Source organism: Oncorhynchus masou, chromosome 12, assembly GCF_036934945.1.
Source record: "Oncorhynchus masou masou isolate Uvic2021 chromosome 12, UVic_Omas_1.1, whole genome shotgun sequence".
NCBI lineage: Eukaryota > Metazoa > Chordata > Actinopteri > Salmoniformes > Salmonidae > Oncorhynchus > Oncorhynchus masou.
The window spans coordinates 48,993,751-49,013,537 of record NC_088223.1 but is presented as its reverse complement, the minus strand read 5'-3'; the positions used below and the strand labels follow the sequence as shown (position 1 = coordinate 49,013,537).

Sequence of the window (19,787 nt, the reverse complement as noted above, 5' to 3'; positions counted from 1 at the left end):
ATACTTAAGTATATTTGAGCAATTACATGTACTTTTGATACTTAAGTGTATTTTAAATTAAATATGTGGGTGACCTACTCCTTTACTTGAATCATTTTCTATTACTGTCAGTACTTTTTCCACCACTGTAACGTTAGTTAATTAACTAGCTATAAGCAAACGCCAAAACTAGCTAATGTATAACCCCAGATAGAACAATGAGAACATATTTGGTATAACGTTAGCTCAAACAAATCCAAAATAAATGTAATTTAGCTTCTCTCTCGTTCTCGTTTGGGCATTTTGAAATAAATTGATCACAATCTCAACTAACACATCGAGTTTGTGATCAACTGTTACATTAGAGTTAGCGTGAAGTTAAATGTATAATGGCGGCTAGATTAATTTTGATATAAATGACTGCTCGATTTGTGGCAATCTTCATCGATTGGTGTTCTTCTTGGCCCGAATTTTACGTTCATCTTGAACGTGGAAAGTGATTGGTTCAAATTACAACACTTCTTTTAAATGATTTGTTGTTGAGAGATGGGCGTGTTCAGGAATATTCACCCAAAGCAGAAAAAAACATCATGGCCGCTGCCGTAGTTCGAGGCATTGGCTCTAACCTTGCTAAAAACCTTCGAGAGATTCGTCTACATTTGTGCCAGACATCGCCTGCGAGTCAAGGAGCAAGGTAATTTCTCAAACGTGACGGCAGTTATATGTTCACGGAATCGAAATGTGTTATCCAATATTAGAATTATCACCATAGCTATGTTAGGTACTTCGCTAGCGGTCACCGCGTTACTCATAACTAGCACAAGCTACTGCACTGCCAGACAGGTGTTAACGTTACATGTGAACATAGTAGGTTAGCAAACAATTGCAATCAGTTCAACTGAAATCATTTGCAGAACACTCACCTATCTAGCTACATACAGCTCTACAACATCCTTTATATGATTTATCCTGATATTAATTCAACAGTATACATCTAAATGAGGCCGCTTTATCAGTCAGCTGCATTGCGCTTTCCCGTTACCAGTGAGACGATTGTCTCCCTTGTTTAATAGCTAGCTATTTCACTACTATGGAATAGTAACTAGTATTATGAAATGGTGAAATAACTATTTCACTGTTTATTCCATGTTCTTCAGGGATTTTGTGGAGCAGCACTATGTGGAACTGAAGAAGGCCAACCCCACATTCCCCATCCTCATCAGGGAGTGCTCAGGTGTTCAGCCTAAGCTTTGGGCAAGATATGGTGAGAGCATTGTTTCAGTAGCTAGGTGATTAACATGTTTCACTGTATGCCAATTCAACTGCGATGTTTATGGCCATGTATTCATTTGGTTCTTTCAAATGTACCTGTTTTGCAGATTTTGGTAAAGAGAGCAGTGTGGCCCTTGACAATATGAACGCTGACCAAGTGGCTAAAGCTCTGGAGACAGTTGTGAAATCAAAAGCATGACCAATCCAGCTGCCCTGAAGACAGTGATTTGTAAATTACATGTGTATCACATCTCTATTGCTGTTTTAATAAATCTGAGTACTAACTTGTGACAAGCTGCTGTGTTGATGTGTTCATTGTTTGTGTGTTCATGTGACTTTCATTCCATTCATAGGAATGTGAAGCTTGTAGGAGTGCTGATGTTGATAAGTAAATGAGTTGACGTGCACCCAATACTGTCAAACTCGGAAGGTTAATGAAGCTTGTTCTATGTACCCAATGGTCTGTCCGAGACAATGCAACCAGGCTTTCCGCATTGCAGTGCAAGGTTTATACACAAGTGTCTGGCAACAATGTAGTTTTATATTCATGCTATAGATACACTTCAGTAATTAGCTTTTGAGTAAAGAAACCAGATTAAAAGAACCATGTTCATCATTATCAATAAACCATCAAATGACATGGGAGAGGAGTTCATTGTTTTCACAAGAATGTGACTGAAATATTTGAATCCCTTTCCTTCCACAAAGTTCTGTGGCAGTGTTCATAGCTTAAAGATCAGAAAATAAAACTCGCAACATGCTAGAGTACTACACTGATAGCCACGCTAAACCAAGCATATATTAATATCTAAAGCATTTTAGAATTAGGTAACTTTGCAAACCCCATCTTCAGTGTATTTGCCAACTTTCAGGCAGTGCAAATGTGTTAGTTACTGTACCCTTTACTGTACCCAGTTCAATCAACACTTCGAATAGGATGGTATGACTATTTTTGCCTTTCCGTGTCCACATGCCTGGTTTAGCAAGGTTAAATATATGGTTAAAATCTGGATGTATCACAGTACAGATGTTCCCTAAAACAAAGTGGGGGGGATCCTGCCCTAAAATTCATGTTTAGAACTATAAGTGTGCACATGTAGAGGACAGAACTCCTTGGACTTGAATGCCCAAATGCTGACTTCATGAAAAGTAGAGAACTGTATACGAAGATGGCTTGTACTAGTGAATATACTCTACCTTCAAAGTTCTAATGCAGCTGTTTTGTTTTTATCTCTTATCAAATCATTTATGGTTTAAATTAAGTACCTTACTGTGTTTTAAAATAAAATGGTTAAAAAGAGACAAAAGTAGCTTCTTAGCAAAGAGGAATTTCTCAAGCAAGAATTTTGCTTGGACTTTTTGCCTGCGCTGGATTTTAATTATGTGTGGTGGAGCTTTCAGCACCCTGTGGCAGCAGTAATGTTAGCATCACCCAAGTGGGTGATACATAGAGTTATTGGAGAGGAGTAGATAGCTAGTTAGCTAACCATCAAGCTACTAAGCCCGGAGCAAGGACATTGGAGACAGGATAGTGAGGTGAGCTGCTGAGGCTGCGGACCTGTGTCACTGTCTGACCGGCTCCCTCCTCCGTGACCATCCATGCCTGAAGTTCCTCCACCTATAATGCCATCGCAACTGCTTCAATTCGTCATTCATTCTTCCAGTCCCTAGCTTCCCTACTGTGTTACAATGTTATTGTTTTGTTATGTGCTTTGGGATACGCAATTCAGATTTTAGCTGCCATGTATTACAAAATAAAACTAAACAAAAAACAACTCATCACAGAACACATTTTCTAATCTGATGTCATACCTGGCTTCTGGCTCTGTTAAATAATAGATATGTGCTAAATCAGCTCAACCAAAAAACAGACTCTTCCTGTTCAAACTTTGGTTCATGTGACTAGAAATATCTTCTCCTGCTAAACCATATCGCTATGATGGTCAATGAACCATTAATAACACATTGTCTCATTTACTCTCTGTGTGTATATCATGACAAAACCATCAGATAAATGCTGGAGCAGATGTGTGAGTTTCAGTGAGTAGAGTAAATATGAACGCTAACCGCATGGGTATAGTCTTGTGCTTTCCATGTTGGAACATGACACGTTTGCCTGTTTCCTCTTATTTTTCCTTCCACCAATGCCAACTGCTCATTCCTCTGGTCCAACCACTTTAAATATAGGAACATCTTCTAACATGAATGATCATTGGCAGATCATTGTCTGCCATTCAGTAAAAATGATATTGGATCTCAAATACCAATCTGTACTGTCATTTATTTTTGTATTCTTATCGTTATTTCAATCACATTACTGCAGTACAGACAACTACAGCAACTATACCACTGAAATACACGTGTGAAAGAGAAGTAGGCTTACTCTAGTAAAGAGGAAATGCATAACCATGCATAATCAGTAACCTGTTCAATGAATGAATGCCCATTAACAACTCCCCTATTGGCTGTTACTTTGTGCCAAGGGATGGGAGGGAGGGGAAGGAAAGAAAATATTTTTCCCTCACAAATAAAATCTTACATGGGTTGACAGAAGAACTGCTAATGGCATTAAATCTCTGTCAATAAACATACAGCCAAGTAAAGTTTCATGTAATCCTGACTAATGCCAGAACAAATCCGGTGAATGTTTTGGTATTATTGCGGTCTAATAAAGTCTAACGCCCTGCTTGCTGTGAGTGTTACAACTACACCCCTTCTCAAAGCAGGTCTTTGCATTTAGGGCGTTTGCACCGTATCCTGTGACTTCACACACACTTCAACCACTGAGGACGATTAATCCATCAATTCGATAGAAAATCAAGAGTTCACTTTCATGCTCTCTGTTTTGTTGGAACATTCCCTTTCACAAAGCTGTACAGTTTCAAAGTTGTTAATGCTGTGTCTCCTTACAAATACCTATTTCCTTTTTCAGTGTGGGAGGAAAGGACTTTCAAGGACAAAAGGCAAACAGAACGTTTCAAAAACCTCAGTAACGAAACTATGGAAGACAGCTCTTATGAACTAAGGTTAATAATCGGAGGCACTTCCCTCTCCAGTGGAAAACGGAGAGAGAAAATCAACGTTTTCAATGGTGGAATGCTACAGAGCGGTAAAAAACCCACTGTCTGTTTCCTAATGCCCAGGTGGACCATAAATATCCAGTTGCAGCCAAGTTAAACACTAACACTGGAGCTAAAGCTAACCCCATGGCAGCAGAGACACTCCTCTGCCCTGGGGCTGGTCAACAAGGTTATTCTAGGTACACAGGCATACTTCATATTCAAAAAAAGAAAACAGTTGATAAAGAAAACATTTGCAGGCATAGATGTTAGTCAGACAACGTTGGTGGATTCCTGACACTTGACATTGTGCTATGATAACTTTTTGGTGGTGGCGTCGCAGGGAGGCAGCAAAATCCTTGCTTTGTGTTGAGTGAAATCGGATGAACTTCTGGCACACTTTTGTTGCACTGTAAAGGTAATATTGTGCCTAGGGGTTTAGAGGGAAGAGGGATGTACTTGTTAGGCAGTGGTGAAAAAAGTACCCAATTGTCATATTTGAGTAAAAGTAGATATACCTTAATAGAAAATGATTCAAGTGAAAGTCACCCTTTAAAATGCTACTTGAGTAAGTCTAAAAGTATTTGGTTTTAAATATACTTAAGTATCAAAAGTAAATGCAATTGCTAAACTAATACATAAGTATCAAAAGTAAAAGTAAAAATCATTCCAAATTCCCTATATTAATAAAACCAGATAGCACAATTTTTTTTTACATTTATTGATAGCCAGGTGCACACTCCAACACTCAGACATAATTTACAAATGAAGTATTCGGAACATGACACATTTCCCTGTTGCCTACCACCTCCATTTCCTGCCAGATCAGAGACAGTAGTGATGACCAGGGATGTTCTCTTTGTAAGTGTGTGAATTGGACCATTTTCCTGTCCCATTAAGCATAAAAAAAATAGCTTTTGGGTGTTAAGGAAAATATATGGGGTAAAAAGTACATTATCTTCGAAAGGAATGTAGTGGAGTAAAAGTAAAAGTTGTCAAAAATATAAATAGTCAAGTAAAGTACAGATACCCCCAAAAACGACTTAAGTACTTTACATCCCTGTTGTTAGCGTGTGTGTTTTATTTGACAGCATGAAGCATACCATGTGAAAACACAAGTATATTGCAGGGGCCTCTAATGGTGACAGGTAAATCTGATTCTCCATCAACCTTACATATACAGTTGAAGTTGGAAGTTTACATATACCTTAGCCAAATACATTTAAACTCTTGTTTTTCACAATTCCTGACATTTAACCCTAGTAAAAAGTCCCTGTCTTAGGTCTGTTAGGATCACCACTTTATTTTAAGAATGTGACATGTCAGAATAATAGTAGAGAGAATTATTTATTTCAGCTTTTATTTCATTCATCATATTCCCAGTGGGTCAGAAGTTTACATACACTCAATTAGTATTGGTAGCATTGCCTTTAAATTGTTTAACTTGGGTCAAACGTTTTGGGTAGCCTTCCACAAACTTCCCACAATAAGTTGGGTGAATTTTGGCCCATTCCTCCAGACAGATCTGGTGTAACTGAGTCAGGTTTATAGGCCTCCTTGCCTATACGCCTTGCCTACACGCTGTTTCAGTTCTGCCCACAAATTGTCTATAGGATTGAGGTCAGGGCTTTGTGATGGCCACTCCAATACCTTAACTTTGTTGTCCTTAAGCCATTTTGCTACAACTATGCTTGGGGTCATTGTCCATTTGGAAGACCCATTTGCGACCAAGCTTTATCTTCCTGACTGACGTCTTGAGATGTTGCTTCAATATATCCACATAATTGCCCACCTCATGATGCCATCTATTTTGTGAAGTGCACCAGTCCGCAACGAACCCCCAGGACATGATGCTGCCACCCCCGTGCTTCACGGTTGGGATGGTGTTTTTCGGCTTGTAAGCCTCCCCTTTATTCCTCCAAACATAGTGATGGTCATTATGGCCATTATGTTTTTTTTATGGCGGTTTTGGAGCAGTGGCTTCTTCCTTGCTGAGCGGCCTTTCAGGCTATGTCGATATAGGACTCGTTTGACTGTGGATATAGATACTTTTGTTTCCTCCAGCATCTTCACAAGGTCCTTTGCTGTTGTTTTGAGATTGATTTGCACCTTTTGCACTGAAGTACGTTCATCTGTAGGAGACATAACGCATCTCCTTCCTGAGCAGTATGACGTCTGCGTTTCTCATGGTGTTTATACTTGCGTACTATTATTTGTACAGATGAACGTGGTACCTTCAGGCATTTGGAAATTGCTCCCAAGGATGAACCAGACTTTTGGAGGTCTACCATTTTTTGTAGAGACTTGTGGAGGTCTTGGCTGATTTATTTGGATTTCCCATGATGTCAAGCAAAGTGTGAAGGTAGGCCTTGAAATACATCCACAGGTACACCTCCAATTGACTCAAATGATGTCACCTAGCCCATCAGAAGCTTCTAAAGCCATGACATAATTTTCTGGAATTTTCCAAGCTGATTAAAGCCACAGTCAGTTTAGTGTATGTCAACTTCTGACCCACTGTAAATAATTATTGGAAAAATGACTTGTGTCATGCACAAAGTAGATGTCCTAACCGACTTGCCAAAACTATAGTTTGTTAACAAGAAATTTGTGGAGTGGTTGAAAAACAAGTTTTAATGACTCCAGCCTAAGTGCATGTAAACTTCCGACTTCAACTATACCTTCTCTTTGTAGTCGCATCCTAGCCGAGGGCATGTAGTCTATAAAGGGATATGTAATGCAGTGCTAAATTACTGCACACATAGACTGATTAGGAGGTAGGTGTCCTGTTTCATGATTCTCTCCTCTCTCACACAACCTCTGGAATACAGCAGTAGCCACAGCATAAGCCTACATGTAGGTGGACTAAAGCCTACCTACTCCCATTCTGACATTAAATAATAGTCACTATCATTGTCATGAAAATATGAAGTATGTCGTAGAACTTTTGAAATGCAGCTCCTTAAATAACACGGGCATGCTTGAGCACCAGAAAGGCCTAATTGTGGTATGTTCACTGTAGCCTACTCCCATTCAAACTGTAATAATAGAGCGATTCTACCCGTAATCCGAGATTTTTGATTTATGTTCGTTAAAAAAAAAGACCTTGTAGCATAAGAAAAATGCATTTTTTTCAATGCAGGGTCTAGACAACTTTCCTTGAAATGAGCCGCACCGGGCTTTTCTTGTACCAGGGGCAGAGGGTGGGTCCATGAAGGGGTCTTGTTTCATGTTCGGTGATGAGACGCGGGCGGAGTTAACAACAACCACTGAGAGGAGAAATAGTGGAAAAGATAGGCTAATGTAGGCTACTGTAAATATCAAACTATACTTGGCCGGCCAGTGTTTAGTGGGGACTAGGGAATGGTTATCAGCGCGCCTGGAAACGATGCAACTTTATAATGTGCAGTAGTAGCTTTCAAAGTTTAGAGGTCAAGTTTACAGAAGAGAAGCTTGGACGTTGTAAACGCAGAAGACCGTCATGATGACGAATGAGAATCTGCGGCAGAAACAATGTTTCCACTCTGCATCCTAGGATCATCAATTACGCGCGTGTGTATACGTATTATTTCAAGAATGTGTGTAATGCAAAAAGATAAACCAGAGACTAGAGTGCGAGTACCCTAACAACTCTGTCCAAGTGCACTCTAAAATCAGTAAAAATGCACGCAGTTACCAGCCTCTCAATGGTCAGTTTGCTAAGTTTTGGCTACCTATCCATGGACTGGATCAAGCCGAATCAAGTGGAGGAGCACACTCAAAACGATGCCTCTATTACGTTTGAGCCTAAGCAACCACCACACATTATATTCATACTGACGGATGACCAAGGCTTCAATGACATAGGTTATCACAACCCGGACATTCGGACTCCAACTCTGGACAAACTGGCCGCGGAGGGGGTGAAGCTGGAGAATTACTATGTTCAACCTATCTGCACTCCGTCACGCAGTCAGTTGATCACGGGCAGGTAAGCATAAAAGCCTCACCATCAGCATCAGGCGTTTTGACACGGATATCATTGAACATATGCTTGTAATTGGTTCTCTTGATCACAGATGAAACATAACACGTATTGTTTTAAGTAGGCAACATTATCGGCAATGACAGTGCACAGCCAGGTGAGTAATTACAAGTATAGAGAAACCGCAAAACGTTATAATGCATCATCTCCTGATCAAGATGCTGGTTGCGTTTGGTGATAAATATGTGCATGCATGGTACAAGGCATTCCTTTGTTAGCCAACTTGTGTTTCCCGTAGGGCCTAAGAGTCCCTAAGACTCAGAGTCCCTAAAAAATCTGTCGTTCTGCCCCTGAACAGGCAGTTAAACCCACTGTTCCTAGGCTGTCACTGTAAATAAGAATGTGTTCTTAACTGACTTGCCTAGTTAAATAAAGGTATAAAAGAAAAGAAGAAGAAAACGACTGAACAGTGCAGTGCCCTAACATATGTAGAGTACTTTGAAATGTCTCATCCGGCACTGAAAACAACTGTAAAATGTTTGCACTGATGCTGTGTCCCTTGAGCTGACTCATCCAGAGCAACCTCAACATTTACTGGAAGTACTACTGCTGGCATCGACAGTATGTCATAACAGATGAGTTAGATGATCATTCATAAAGTTAGGAATTCTCAGCGAATGAAGGCGAGTTGGGAAAGCTAAACAACATTGGTTCGTTTTCCCACAGACATTGAACAGAGATTGAATACATCTTCAATAGAGGTCAGGGATACTGTCATTTGCCAAATAGTCACTTATTCTACTATAACTTACCAGGAAAGAGCTGTAAACTGTTGGGGAAGATCAATGCTGTAGTAGATACCTCTGTTTCTACCCAGGGTACATGAGCAGAAACATCTGCTGTCGAGAGCAACGTGGAGAGCTGCAGGATGAGGCCAGTATTGTGAAACAATGGATGAGGGCTGCTAAAGACTGGATAAACACAACCATATGAGCGCCCGGGTAGGAAAATAATTGAAAGGGAACGACACAAATGCTTAGATGGAGTCCTTGCCTCCTCAAAGTTAATTTGTCTGAAACACAAACGGGCTATATTCCCTCTATCATTAGTACTTGTTGATATGGTTGTACTTGTTGATATGTCCGAACATCTCTTAAAGTTCACAGCTTGGGGGAGGTCTCATCAGGACAATGTACGTTTGTGGAAACATTTTGTGAAAGTGGATTGCAAGGAGCTCTGTGTAATTTTTTTCATTGCAGGGCTTGCTTGACCAACATACCATACAGCTGCTGCTCTGCATCCTGAACAATAGCTGTGGGGCCGTCAGTGTGTGTGTGTGTGTGTGTGTGTGTGTGTGTGTGTGTGTGTGTGTGTGTGTGTGTGTGTGTGGTTCCTCTCTAGGTTTCTTCCTAGGTTTTGGCCTTTTTTGGGAGTTTTTCCTAGCCAACATGCTTCAACACCTGCATTGCTTGCTGTTTGGGGTTTTAGGCTGGGTTTCTGTACAGCACTTTGAGATATCAGCCGATATACGAAGGGCTATATAAATAAATTTGATATTTATTTGATTTGAGTGTGTGTGTGTGTGTGTGTGTGTGTGTGTGTGTGTGTGTGTGTGTGTGTGTGCGTGTGTGCGTGTGTGCGTGTAATGGGGTTGGTTGGTAGCCTGTCACTAGAGGGTCTCTCGCAGAAAGACAGTTCACCCCAGAGTTTCACCCCAGTGTATCTAAGAAGAACTGAATGAGCTGTTTTCTCTCCAGCAACTCTCAGCTAATGAACAACCCACGGGGGGGGGGGGGGGGGGACAGGAGCAAGACAGTTGTTTTTTTGGGCTGAGGAGTGAGGACATGACACACTCCCTATGTGCCTGAAAGAGATGTGGACGGAAGGCCAAGGCCTAATAGACACCATCCTATTGGCTGTTATTAAAGCTGTGAGGAAGGGAGAGAGAGGGAGAATAGAGCCATGGACTGTTTCTGTGTAGGTGTGTGCATATCTGCACTGCATCACCCATTACATGAACCCTCAGTGGACTCTCTCTCACCACATGCTCATTTGGACTTTGGTGTGGGTCGTGGGAGGAAGGGACTTGGTCTGAAGGAAGTGGAGTGCGTCTGCTTACTGCAGTGTAGACCACCCAAATATCAGACCACGCTAAGAACCTGGGTGGGTGGCCAGACAAACGTTATATAGGGACAAGGTGCAAGTGTTTTCATGTGGTACGGTGTAACTGTAGTACTGCACAGTAATAAAAATAGGTACATGTTCAGGACTGATGAAAACTTCAATATCTCTTCTTTTACCTGGAATGTTTTGGTATTTCTGTTAGTGGCCGGCAGCACCTTTTCAACATCAGCCATTGTGGTGTTTACTATAGTTCAGTAGGGGGATATACTCGTTCTTCTGATTCCTGCAACATTCCTTTGCTCTCTCACCCATATCCTTGCAAAGTATCCCAACACTACCCTTCTCCTTCCCTGGTGGGTGACAAGCTGTTGTACACTTCTGGCTGAAAACAGATGCTAATCTTTAGAAGAGTTTCCTTCAAGACTAATTGACTTAATGAATTGCCTTTTATGTCTTGAAAGCTGCACTCCGACTGTAAAACAAGCTTTGCCAACCACCTAGTAATTTAATGGTTCGTAGATCACAGCCTACTTATCTGTGTGGAAAGTGTATCTTCAATAAGAGTGTTCTCAGCATCATGACTCTATTTATCAGCTCCAGCGTTGAATGGGTTTATTTTACACAATGAAAATAAGATGAATGTTGGACATTATTTCTCCCTACACAGATACCAGATCCACACAGGTCTCCAGCACTCTATCATCCGGCCTCGCCAGCCCAACTGCCTCCCTCTGGACATGACCACGCTCCCACAGCGGCTGCAGGAAGCGGGGTACGCTACTCACATGGTGGGCAAATGGCACCTTGGCTTCTACAGGAAGGAGTGTCTGCCCACGCGCCGAGGCTTCCACAGCTACTTTGGCTCTCTGACGGGCAGCGTGGACTACTACACGTATGGCTCCTGTGACGGACCAGGCCTGTGTGGCTATGACCTCCACGAGGGGGAAACCGTTGCCTGGGGCCGTGGAGGCAAGTTCTCTACCCACCTCTACACGCAGAGGGTACGCAAGATCCTATCCACTCACGACCCGTCCCGCCAGCCCCTGTTCATGTTCCTCTCCCTCCAGGCTGTCCACACGCCCCTTCAGTCACCCAAGGCCTACATCTACCCCTACCGCGGGATGGGGAACGTAGCCAGAAGGAAGTACTCAGCCATGGTGTCCATCGTCGACGAGGCTGTGCGCAATGTCACCTACGCTCTGCGCAAGTACGGCTACTACCGCAACAGTGTGCTCATCTTCTCCACTGACAACGGTGCCCAGCCGTTCACTGGGGGGAGTAACTGGCCCCTACGAGGGCGTAAGGGGACCTACTGGGAGGGAGGGGTCCGTGGGGTGGGCTTCGTACATAGCCCCCTGCTGCGTCACAAGCGGAGGGTTTCCAAGGCCCTCTTGCACATCACTGACTGGTACCCAACCCTGGTTGGTCTGGCTGGGGGTAACGTGTCACAGACTGAGGGTCTTGACGGCTACAATGTATGGCCAACTATCAGTGAGGGCAGGGAGTCCCCACGCCTGGAGATCCTCCATAACATTGACCCACTCCACCGGCGCTCTGGCCTGGCGTCTGGGTCTGGACAGGAGGCCCAGCATGTGTGGGACACCTCGGTCCAAGCTGCCATCCGGGTGGGGGACTGGAAGCTGCTAACAGGGGACCCGGGCCATGGAGACTGGGTCCCACCACAGGTACTGGCCAACTTCCCAGGCAGCTGGTGGAACCTGGAGCGGAACACTGAGGGAACAGGGAAGTCTGTGTGGCTCTTCAACATCACAGGAGACCCCTATGAACGCAGTGACATGGCTGTGCAGAGGCCTGATGTGGTCAAGAAGCTGCTAGAACGTCTGGCCTACTACAACAGCACTGCCGTCCCTGTTAGGTTCCCCACCGACGATCCCCGGGCCAATCCAGACCGCAACGGGGGGGCCTGGGTACCCTGGGTCGGGGGGGATGAGGACGAGCCGAAATGGAACGGGGTTTATAAGAAAGGGAGGAATAAAAAGAAGAAGAAATGCAAGCTGTGCAAACTGAGATCCTTTTTCAAGAAACTGAATACAAGGATAATGTCCAATAGAATATGAGGTGGGAAAGTCAATGACACTCAGTCACAAGTAGCCTATACATTTTACACTGCAAGAGTAATCTGAGCCAGCAAACGCGTTGTGTGTGACAATGGAAAATGATGTTTACTATACTGCATCTCTTTGAGTGTGCTGTCATATGTTTTTTGGATGTAGGACTATTGGGTTCTATTGTGTTTATTAAATGTTCTATTTGATCCACTTGTAGTGCGTAGCTAAGTGAATTCAACATGTTTATGTTGACCTGTTTTTCTTTTCTATATTTTTGAAAATATCTAAGTAAAGAAACAACTGTTTTAATTCAACAGAAGCTAATGGGTGATTCCTCGTGAACAAAACAAGCCCATGATTTTGGGGACTTTCATATCATTTAATCGATAGAAGAGTCCTTTGGAGGAAGGATTGTTGACATGTATTTGACATTTGTATCTTTTTTGGCCTTACCTGGGCCTCCTTTTAAAGCTGTGATCCGCGATAGGCAAAACAGAGCCATTGGCCGCACCAAGCGAATTTGTTTTGTAAAAAAACATTTGTAAATCAAATCAAATGTATTTATATAGCCCTTTGTCCATCAGCTGATATCTCAAAGTGCTGTACAGAAACCCAGGATGCAGGTGTTGAAGCACGTTGGCTAGGAAAAACTCCCTAGAAAGGCCAAAACCTTAGAAGAAACCTAGAGAGGAACCAGGCTATGAGGGGTGGCCAGTCCTCTTCTGGCTGTGCCGGGTGAAGATTATAACAGAACATGGCCAAGATGTTCAAATGTTCATAAATGACCAGCATGGTCAAATAATAGGTCAGGAAAAGGTAGCACGTCCGGTGAACACGTCAGGAGTCCATAGCCGCAGGCAGAACAGTTGAAACTGGAGCAGCAGCACGGCCAGGTGGACTGGGGACAGCAAGGAGTCATCATGCCAGGTAGTCCTGAGGCATGGTCCTACGGCTCAGGTCCTCTGAGAGAGAGAGAAAGAAAGAATTAGAGGAAGCATACTTAAATTCACACAGGACACCAGATAAGACAGGAGAAGTACTCCAGATATAAGAAACTGACCCTTGCCCCCCGACACATGAACTACTGCAGCATAAATACCGGAGGCTGAGACAGGAGGGGTCAGGAGATACTGTGGCCCCATCCGATGATACCCCCGGACAGGGCCAAACAGGAAGGATATAAGTAGTACATTCTATAGTTTTCTATCGCGCGTGCAATGATGTGCTGATGTCTGAGGGAAAAAACAGTGTTCCCTGTTTAAAAACTTCTTTGCTATTGTAATATTGCAAATGGACATTGCAGTTTCACCGTTATCGATTGCAGCTTTAAGACGTGTTAGTGTTTTACAGCTTTCTCTAAAATATGAGTAGTATTTGGAGTTAAATAATAATTGTCTTACATTAATTAATGCATTTTGTAAAATATAGACATGTAAAATGTACCATTTTTGATTTGGCAAATTTTTCTATTGTTGAACATAATATATTCAATGGGCATATCTAAGTTCCAGAGTAGGATCTTTGCTAGTTTTAAAGTAATGGTCCATTTTAAAGAGAAATATGTGCATGTGAGGCAGGTTTCCATTGAAGTTTATACTACAAAGCAAAAGCTATGTCGCAAATAACACTGCAACATGTGTAATGGAAACTGCAGCAATAGAATAAATGTTCTAAAGATCAACAAAATGTTTATCCATTTGACAGGGGTGGGTTTTTTTCTTTGGTTTTTCTTTGTTTATTGCGACAAATGATGTAACCTGTGTTTTTTCGAATACATGATTATTGACGAATAATTTCGAAGGTACGTGGGGCATGGTGATGTCATCACATAACTACAGTGCCTTCAGAAATTATTCATCACATCCCTTGACTTTAAAAAATAAATAAAAATTGTTACAGCCTGAATTTAAAATGGATCAAATGTAGATTTGTTTTGTCACTGGCCTGCACACAATACCCCATAATGTCAAAGTGGAATTATGTGTTTCTAGATGTTTACAAATAAAGGAAAAATTTTATCCCGAAATGTCTTGAGTCAATACGTAATCCTACCCCTTTGTTATGGCAAACCTAAATACGTTCAGGAGTAAAAATTCACATAAGTTGCCTGTACTCCCTCTGTGTGCAATAATAGTGTTTAACAGTTTTTTAAATGACTAGCTCATCTCTGTAACCCACACAAACAATTATCTGTAAGTTCCCTCAGTCGAGCAGTGAATTTCAAACATAGATTCAACCACAACGACCACTGAGCTTTTCCAGCGTCTAGCAAAAAAGGGCACCTACTGTTTTGTTACATGGGTAAAAATAAAAATATATATCCGTTTGACCATGGCAAAGTTATTAATTACACTTCATATTGCTGTATCAATACACCTAGTCAATACAAAGACACAGGCATCCTTCCTAACTCAATTGCCAGAGAGGTAGGAAACCGCTCAGGGATTTCACCATGAGGCCAATGGTGACTTTAAAACAGTTACAGAGTTGAACTGCTATAGGAGAGAAGTTAGATGCTTCAACAACATTGTAGTTACCCCACAATACTAACCTAATTGAAAGAGTGAAAAGAAGGAAGCCTGTACAGAATTAAAATATTCCAAAACATGCATTCTGTTTGCAACAAGGCACTAAAGTAATACTGCAAAAGAAATGGTCTTGAATACAGGTGTTATGTTTGGGGCAAATCCAATACAACACTTACTGAGTACCACTCTCCATATTTTCAAGCATAGTGGTGGTTGCATCATGTTATGGGTATGCTTGTAATTGTTAAGTGGGGAGTTTTTTCAGGATACAGAAGAAATGTAATGGAGCTAAGCACAGGCAAAATCCTAGAGGAAAGCCTGGCTCGGTCTGCTTCCACTCGACACTGGGAGATGAATTCACCTTTCAGCAGGACAATAAGCTAAAACACAAGGCCAAATCTACACTGGAGTTGCTTACCAAGAAGACAGTGAATGTTCCTAAGTGGTCTGGTTGCAGTTTTGCCTTAAATTGGCTTGAAAATCTATGGCAAGACTTGAAAATGGCTGTTTAGCAATGATCAACAACCAATTTGACAGAGCTTAGAGAATTTTGAAAAGGATAATTGGCAAATATTGAACTTTCCAAGTGTGCAAAGCTCTTAGACACTTACCCAGAAAGACTCCCCGCTGTAATTGCTGCCAAATGTGATTCTAATACGAATTGAGTCAGGGGTGTGAATACTTATGTAAATGAGATATTTCTGTATTTCATTTTCAAGAAATGTGCAAATATTTCAAAAAACACATTGAAACTTTTTCTTTAAGGGGTATTGTGTGTAGATGTGTGATTGAATCCATGTTGATTTCAGGGTGTAATGCAACAAAATGTGGAATAAGTCAAGGGGTATGAATACTTTCTGAAGGCACTGCATAAAGCTCAACTCCACATATGTAAATGCCTACTGCTTGCTAAATCTATTTTTTAACTATATATATAAAAAAATGTTTCTTTGCAGGACAAGGATCGTCTTGACTTTCAAGAATGCCCCAATTGCTTCGCTTGCTTTCCTGGTTGGCTGGATGCAAGTTTCAACATCCAATTATTTCAGATATACGGGAGTGCAAGTCTCACCTTGGCAAGGACCATGGCAATAGGCTCATTTGACACATGATTAGTATTAGAATACGGCACATATTAGTCTACCCTTGCATTCAGTCCATGCTGACTTGTGTGTGCTACCAGAGACATGAAACAAATAGGTGGGAAGCATACAGGCTGTCGCAAATTGGAACATTTGTCTATAAGTAGCAGAGATCCACTCTAGAACGTTGATATGCATGTAGAGTGTATTATGGTCAACAATATATTGAAGTATTCGCCAGATACATTTTAAAATTATTTTTTCAATATTTTTAAATGTTTGTAAGAAAATACTACTCATGTTACATAGCAAGTGGTGAAGCTTCATGTGAGACCATTGTCTGCTTTGTAGCACCTACAGAGGAAACGTTATGGGGTCTTAACGGACTTAACAGACATTTAGGTCAGGCCAAAATATCTCAAACATTCCAACTTGAATTAATTATTTCCCAATTATGCTTTAAGATACAAATATCAAATATATGTCAACAATCCTTCCTCCAAAGGATAAGGATAACCTTTTGTGAATATCCACAAAATCATGATCTTGTGTTGTTCTAGTTTTCACACTAATGTCATATTCCTCTTCATTTCTTTGTGAAACCCACAGACATCCTCACCTTGACAACAGACACAGACCATTGGTCGCTTCTTATACAAGGCACTTCCTTGAAAGTACTGTATGTCATCCTACACCAGCTGATAGGCCAAACTGGTCTCATAGACTAGATGTAACATATTAAATGTCCATCCGGGACCCTGAAATTAGAATGATATGTTACGTTTGGCATGGTTAAATAAGACAGATGGATACTTAAGGCTAAGGAAAACTGAAAAGAAAAGTGTTGGTGAAATGGAATATATTTCAACTCTCCAATGGAAACCATTAAACTCTGTAGTTAAAGAATCTGACATGGTACAAGTGTCTTCTTTTTTCTAAGCCCATAACCATGTGTGTGAGGTGTATACTTTTGTTTCAAAGTAGATTTGTTTAAGACCCTGATTTTGCCCACTGCAGTAAATAGTTAAACCCACTTGGGGACTACTTCTTCTACACACCATAAATAATGTTTTCACCAAAACACTACAGTTTGCTCTCCGTCTTCCCATTTCCCCGAGAACAGCATGACACAAGCTATCAGGAAGCTAACCAAGAAAACAACTTAACTGAAGTAGAAAGTCAAAGTATTTACTGTGGCTTTCAAAAAGACTAAAGATCGTTAGAGAAGTGAAAACAGAAAGACTCATCCAAACGTAATTACCTGTATCTCCTGACCTAATCGGAGGCGTCCAAGAAAAACAAAATGTCCAGGAAAAATACTCGGGCAATTATCTCTTATCTGCAACTGTTCAGTAAACTAGATGTAAATTGATAGTTTAATGGAATGAGATAGCTGACAACATGCTTGGTTGAATCTGGCAACTTAAGAAATATATATATAAATTTTTTCTATCAGAAATTGATTTATCCATTTAATATCATTGGGCTCATGCCCAGAAAAGATATACATTATGTTTTGGAACAGATTAATCACACTAAAATGTTTCTCTAGATTGTTGTTTCTTAAAAGTCTTCCCCTCCTCTCTCCCTCACTTTGGCTAAAAGGGTTATTATTTCTCTCACAAATCAAAACATTTGGGAAAATGCATGCTAATTTAGAGCACGTCACAAAGACGTAGCTTGTAACAGAAAGGACAGTTAATATATCAAATATAATATATTTTTTGTGACTGAAAATAGAGAAATCTGCCATTGGAGACCTCTCCAGTTGACAGTGAGTTGAAGAAGTGTTTGTTTGCGCTTTGGAGAAGGTGGCATGGAGCAACGTGGTTTTTCTTTGCAATGGATGCATCTCAATCCACCACGTCCATTGTACACAATTTCACGTGTACAACATCTACAACATTGGGTTAATTCCTTTTTTACTGGCCAACTAGACAAGATGTAATGGAACAGACAATTGTAGTTGTAACGGATCTCGTCCTCCTCTTTTGAGGAGGAGAAGCGAGAAGGATCGGAGGACCAAAACGCAGCGTGGTAAGTGTTCATAATGTTTATTTTCAAACATAAACTGAACACTACGAAAATACAAAACAATAAACATGAAATGAACGAAACAGTCCCGTGTGGCGACAAACACTGACACGGAAGACAAACACCCACAACCCAAAACTGAAACCCAGGCTACCTAAGTATGATTCTCAATCAGGGACAACAGTTGACAGCTGCCTCTGATTGAGAACCATACTAGGCCGAACTCAAAAACAAACATAGAAAAACAAACATAGACTGCCCACCCAACTCACGCCCTGACCATACTAAAACAAAGATAAAATAACAGAACTATGGTCAGAATGTGACAGTAGTCTACAACAAGGTGTGAAAAGGAGAATACTGTTTTAATTTATTCAGCTCTTCTAGAGTACAAGTAGCCTAGGGAGGGTAGAACCGCTAGGGCATACATTTACAATAAATACTGTTGTGATTTCAGCAGAGTTTCCTGGCAGGGGGCCAAGCAGGCATCTGGTTAAGGGTTTTTAATGACATCCCCCTCATCACTTCCTTCCCAGGGATCTATCTAACACACACAAACACACACAAACAAACAAACAGAAACTCCAAAAAAAGGGGTTAAATATGTGTCAAAAAATATTTATTTCCTGAGCTTTCTTATATCAGGACAAACACTTCAAAACCTTTCTTATGATTAAAATCTTTACTGTCTTTTTTGTTGCCATTCATGTATGTGTTATTTGTTTATACATAAAGGGGTCCTGAAATTCAAAATACATCTTATGACCATCTTTAACTCTCCTGCTGTGTTCCGGTTGAATTGGACCCATTTACAAGTTCTCTCTGAAAAATGTAGTTCATTTAATTTGAATGTCATAAGGTTCCATGACTTTGTCCATTCAGGGCATCTGAACACACAAAATACATTTGGATGATTTTCATTACATTTTGAGTGTTTTATTTAACTTTTGTACACATGTGGTGTTCCCGGTCAAAAATGACCGGTCATTTGCAATGAATGGGTGAGACTACAATTAGTGTATAAAATTGAGTTCAGGCACATGCCCATTCATCAGATGGACACACTTCCTCTCCCAGACCCCCACATGCATGTGTGTTTGAGCATACACACACACACCTCACTCCCCTTCTTGGCTTCCATGGCAACCCCCACGGGAACCTTTCCCCAATAAAATCTTTCCCTCACGGGAACCACACCTGTTGGCCTTCTCACAAACAATTGCAACATTGTTTCAATAATATATATAACTTTTCCGCAGCTTTGGTATATAAAGCTTTTTTGAGGCCTTGCTCACAATTCGTTCTGTAGCAGCACAATGAACAAACAATATACTGTGTGTGAGGTTCTTGATCATGTCTTTGATCATGACACTGGTGAGGAGGAGAGAGTCCTTGTTAAACTTTGACACAAAGTAGTCTGTGATAAATAGCACAAAATGTTTCATCTGAGTATTTTTTATAGTGAAAATAATCCATACATTATGCTTTGTTTACTCAAAAACGAGCTGTATGAGCTCAGGTCAATGAGGCCTACAGGACATAAATAGCAAATAGAAGTTCAAAACTTGTAATGTTCACAAGTTGATAAAAAGATCTAACACAACATTAGGTGATAATATATGAATTATTATGGATTTATAATCAGCTATGATTGGGCGGTCATTTTGGACCGGGAA

General features: G+C 41.0%; 2 protein-coding genes across 2 annotated transcripts; both read left to right on the top strand.

Moving 5' to 3' along the window:
* Positions 1–534: 534 nt before the first annotated feature.
* On the top strand, positions 535–1,545 carry LOC135549122 (NADH dehydrogenase [ubiquinone] 1 alpha subcomplex subunit 2-like). The gene is made up of 3 exons (XM_064979171.1): positions 535–673; positions 1,137–1,243; positions 1,359–1,545. Exons 1-3 carry the CDS (start codon positions 570–572, stop codon positions 1,448–1,450), a joined length of 303 nt encoding a protein of 100 aa, XP_064835243.1. The 5' UTR covers positions 535–569; the 3' UTR covers positions 1,451–1,545.
* Positions 1,546–7,573: 6,028 nt separating this feature from the next.
* On the top strand, positions 7,574–15,944 carry LOC135550249 (arylsulfatase I-like). Its single transcript, XM_064980871.1, has 2 exons — positions 7,574–8,280; positions 11,066–15,944. Exons 1-2 carry the CDS (start codon positions 7,973–7,975, stop codon positions 12,474–12,476), a joined length of 1,719 nt encoding a protein of 572 aa, XP_064836943.1. The 5' UTR covers positions 7,574–7,972; the 3' UTR covers positions 12,477–15,944.
* Positions 15,945–19,787: the final 3,843 nt, after the last annotated feature.

Excerpts from the sequence above, each read along its gene's own strand:
- LOC135549122 (XM_064979171.1), top strand. The coding sequence starts at position 570 with ATGGCCGCTGCCGTAGTTCGAGGCATTGGCTCTAACCTTGCTAAAAAC. Across the intron at positions 674-1,136 it reads CCTGCGAGTCAAGGAGCAAG|GGATTTTGTGGAGCAGCACT; the intron begins GTAATTTCTCAA and ends CATGTTCTTCAG. Across the intron at positions 1,244-1,358 it reads TAAGCTTTGGGCAAGATATG|ATTTTGGTAAAGAGAGCAGT; the intron begins GTGAGAGCATTG and ends CCTGTTTTGCAG.
- LOC135550249 (XM_064980871.1), top strand. The coding sequence starts at position 7,973 with ATGCACGCAGTTACCAGCCTCTCAATGGTCAGTTTGCTAAGTTTTGGC. Across the intron at positions 8,281-11,065 it reads AGTCAGTTGATCACGGGCAG|ATACCAGATCCACACAGGTC; the intron begins GTAAGCATAAAA and ends CTCCCTACACAG.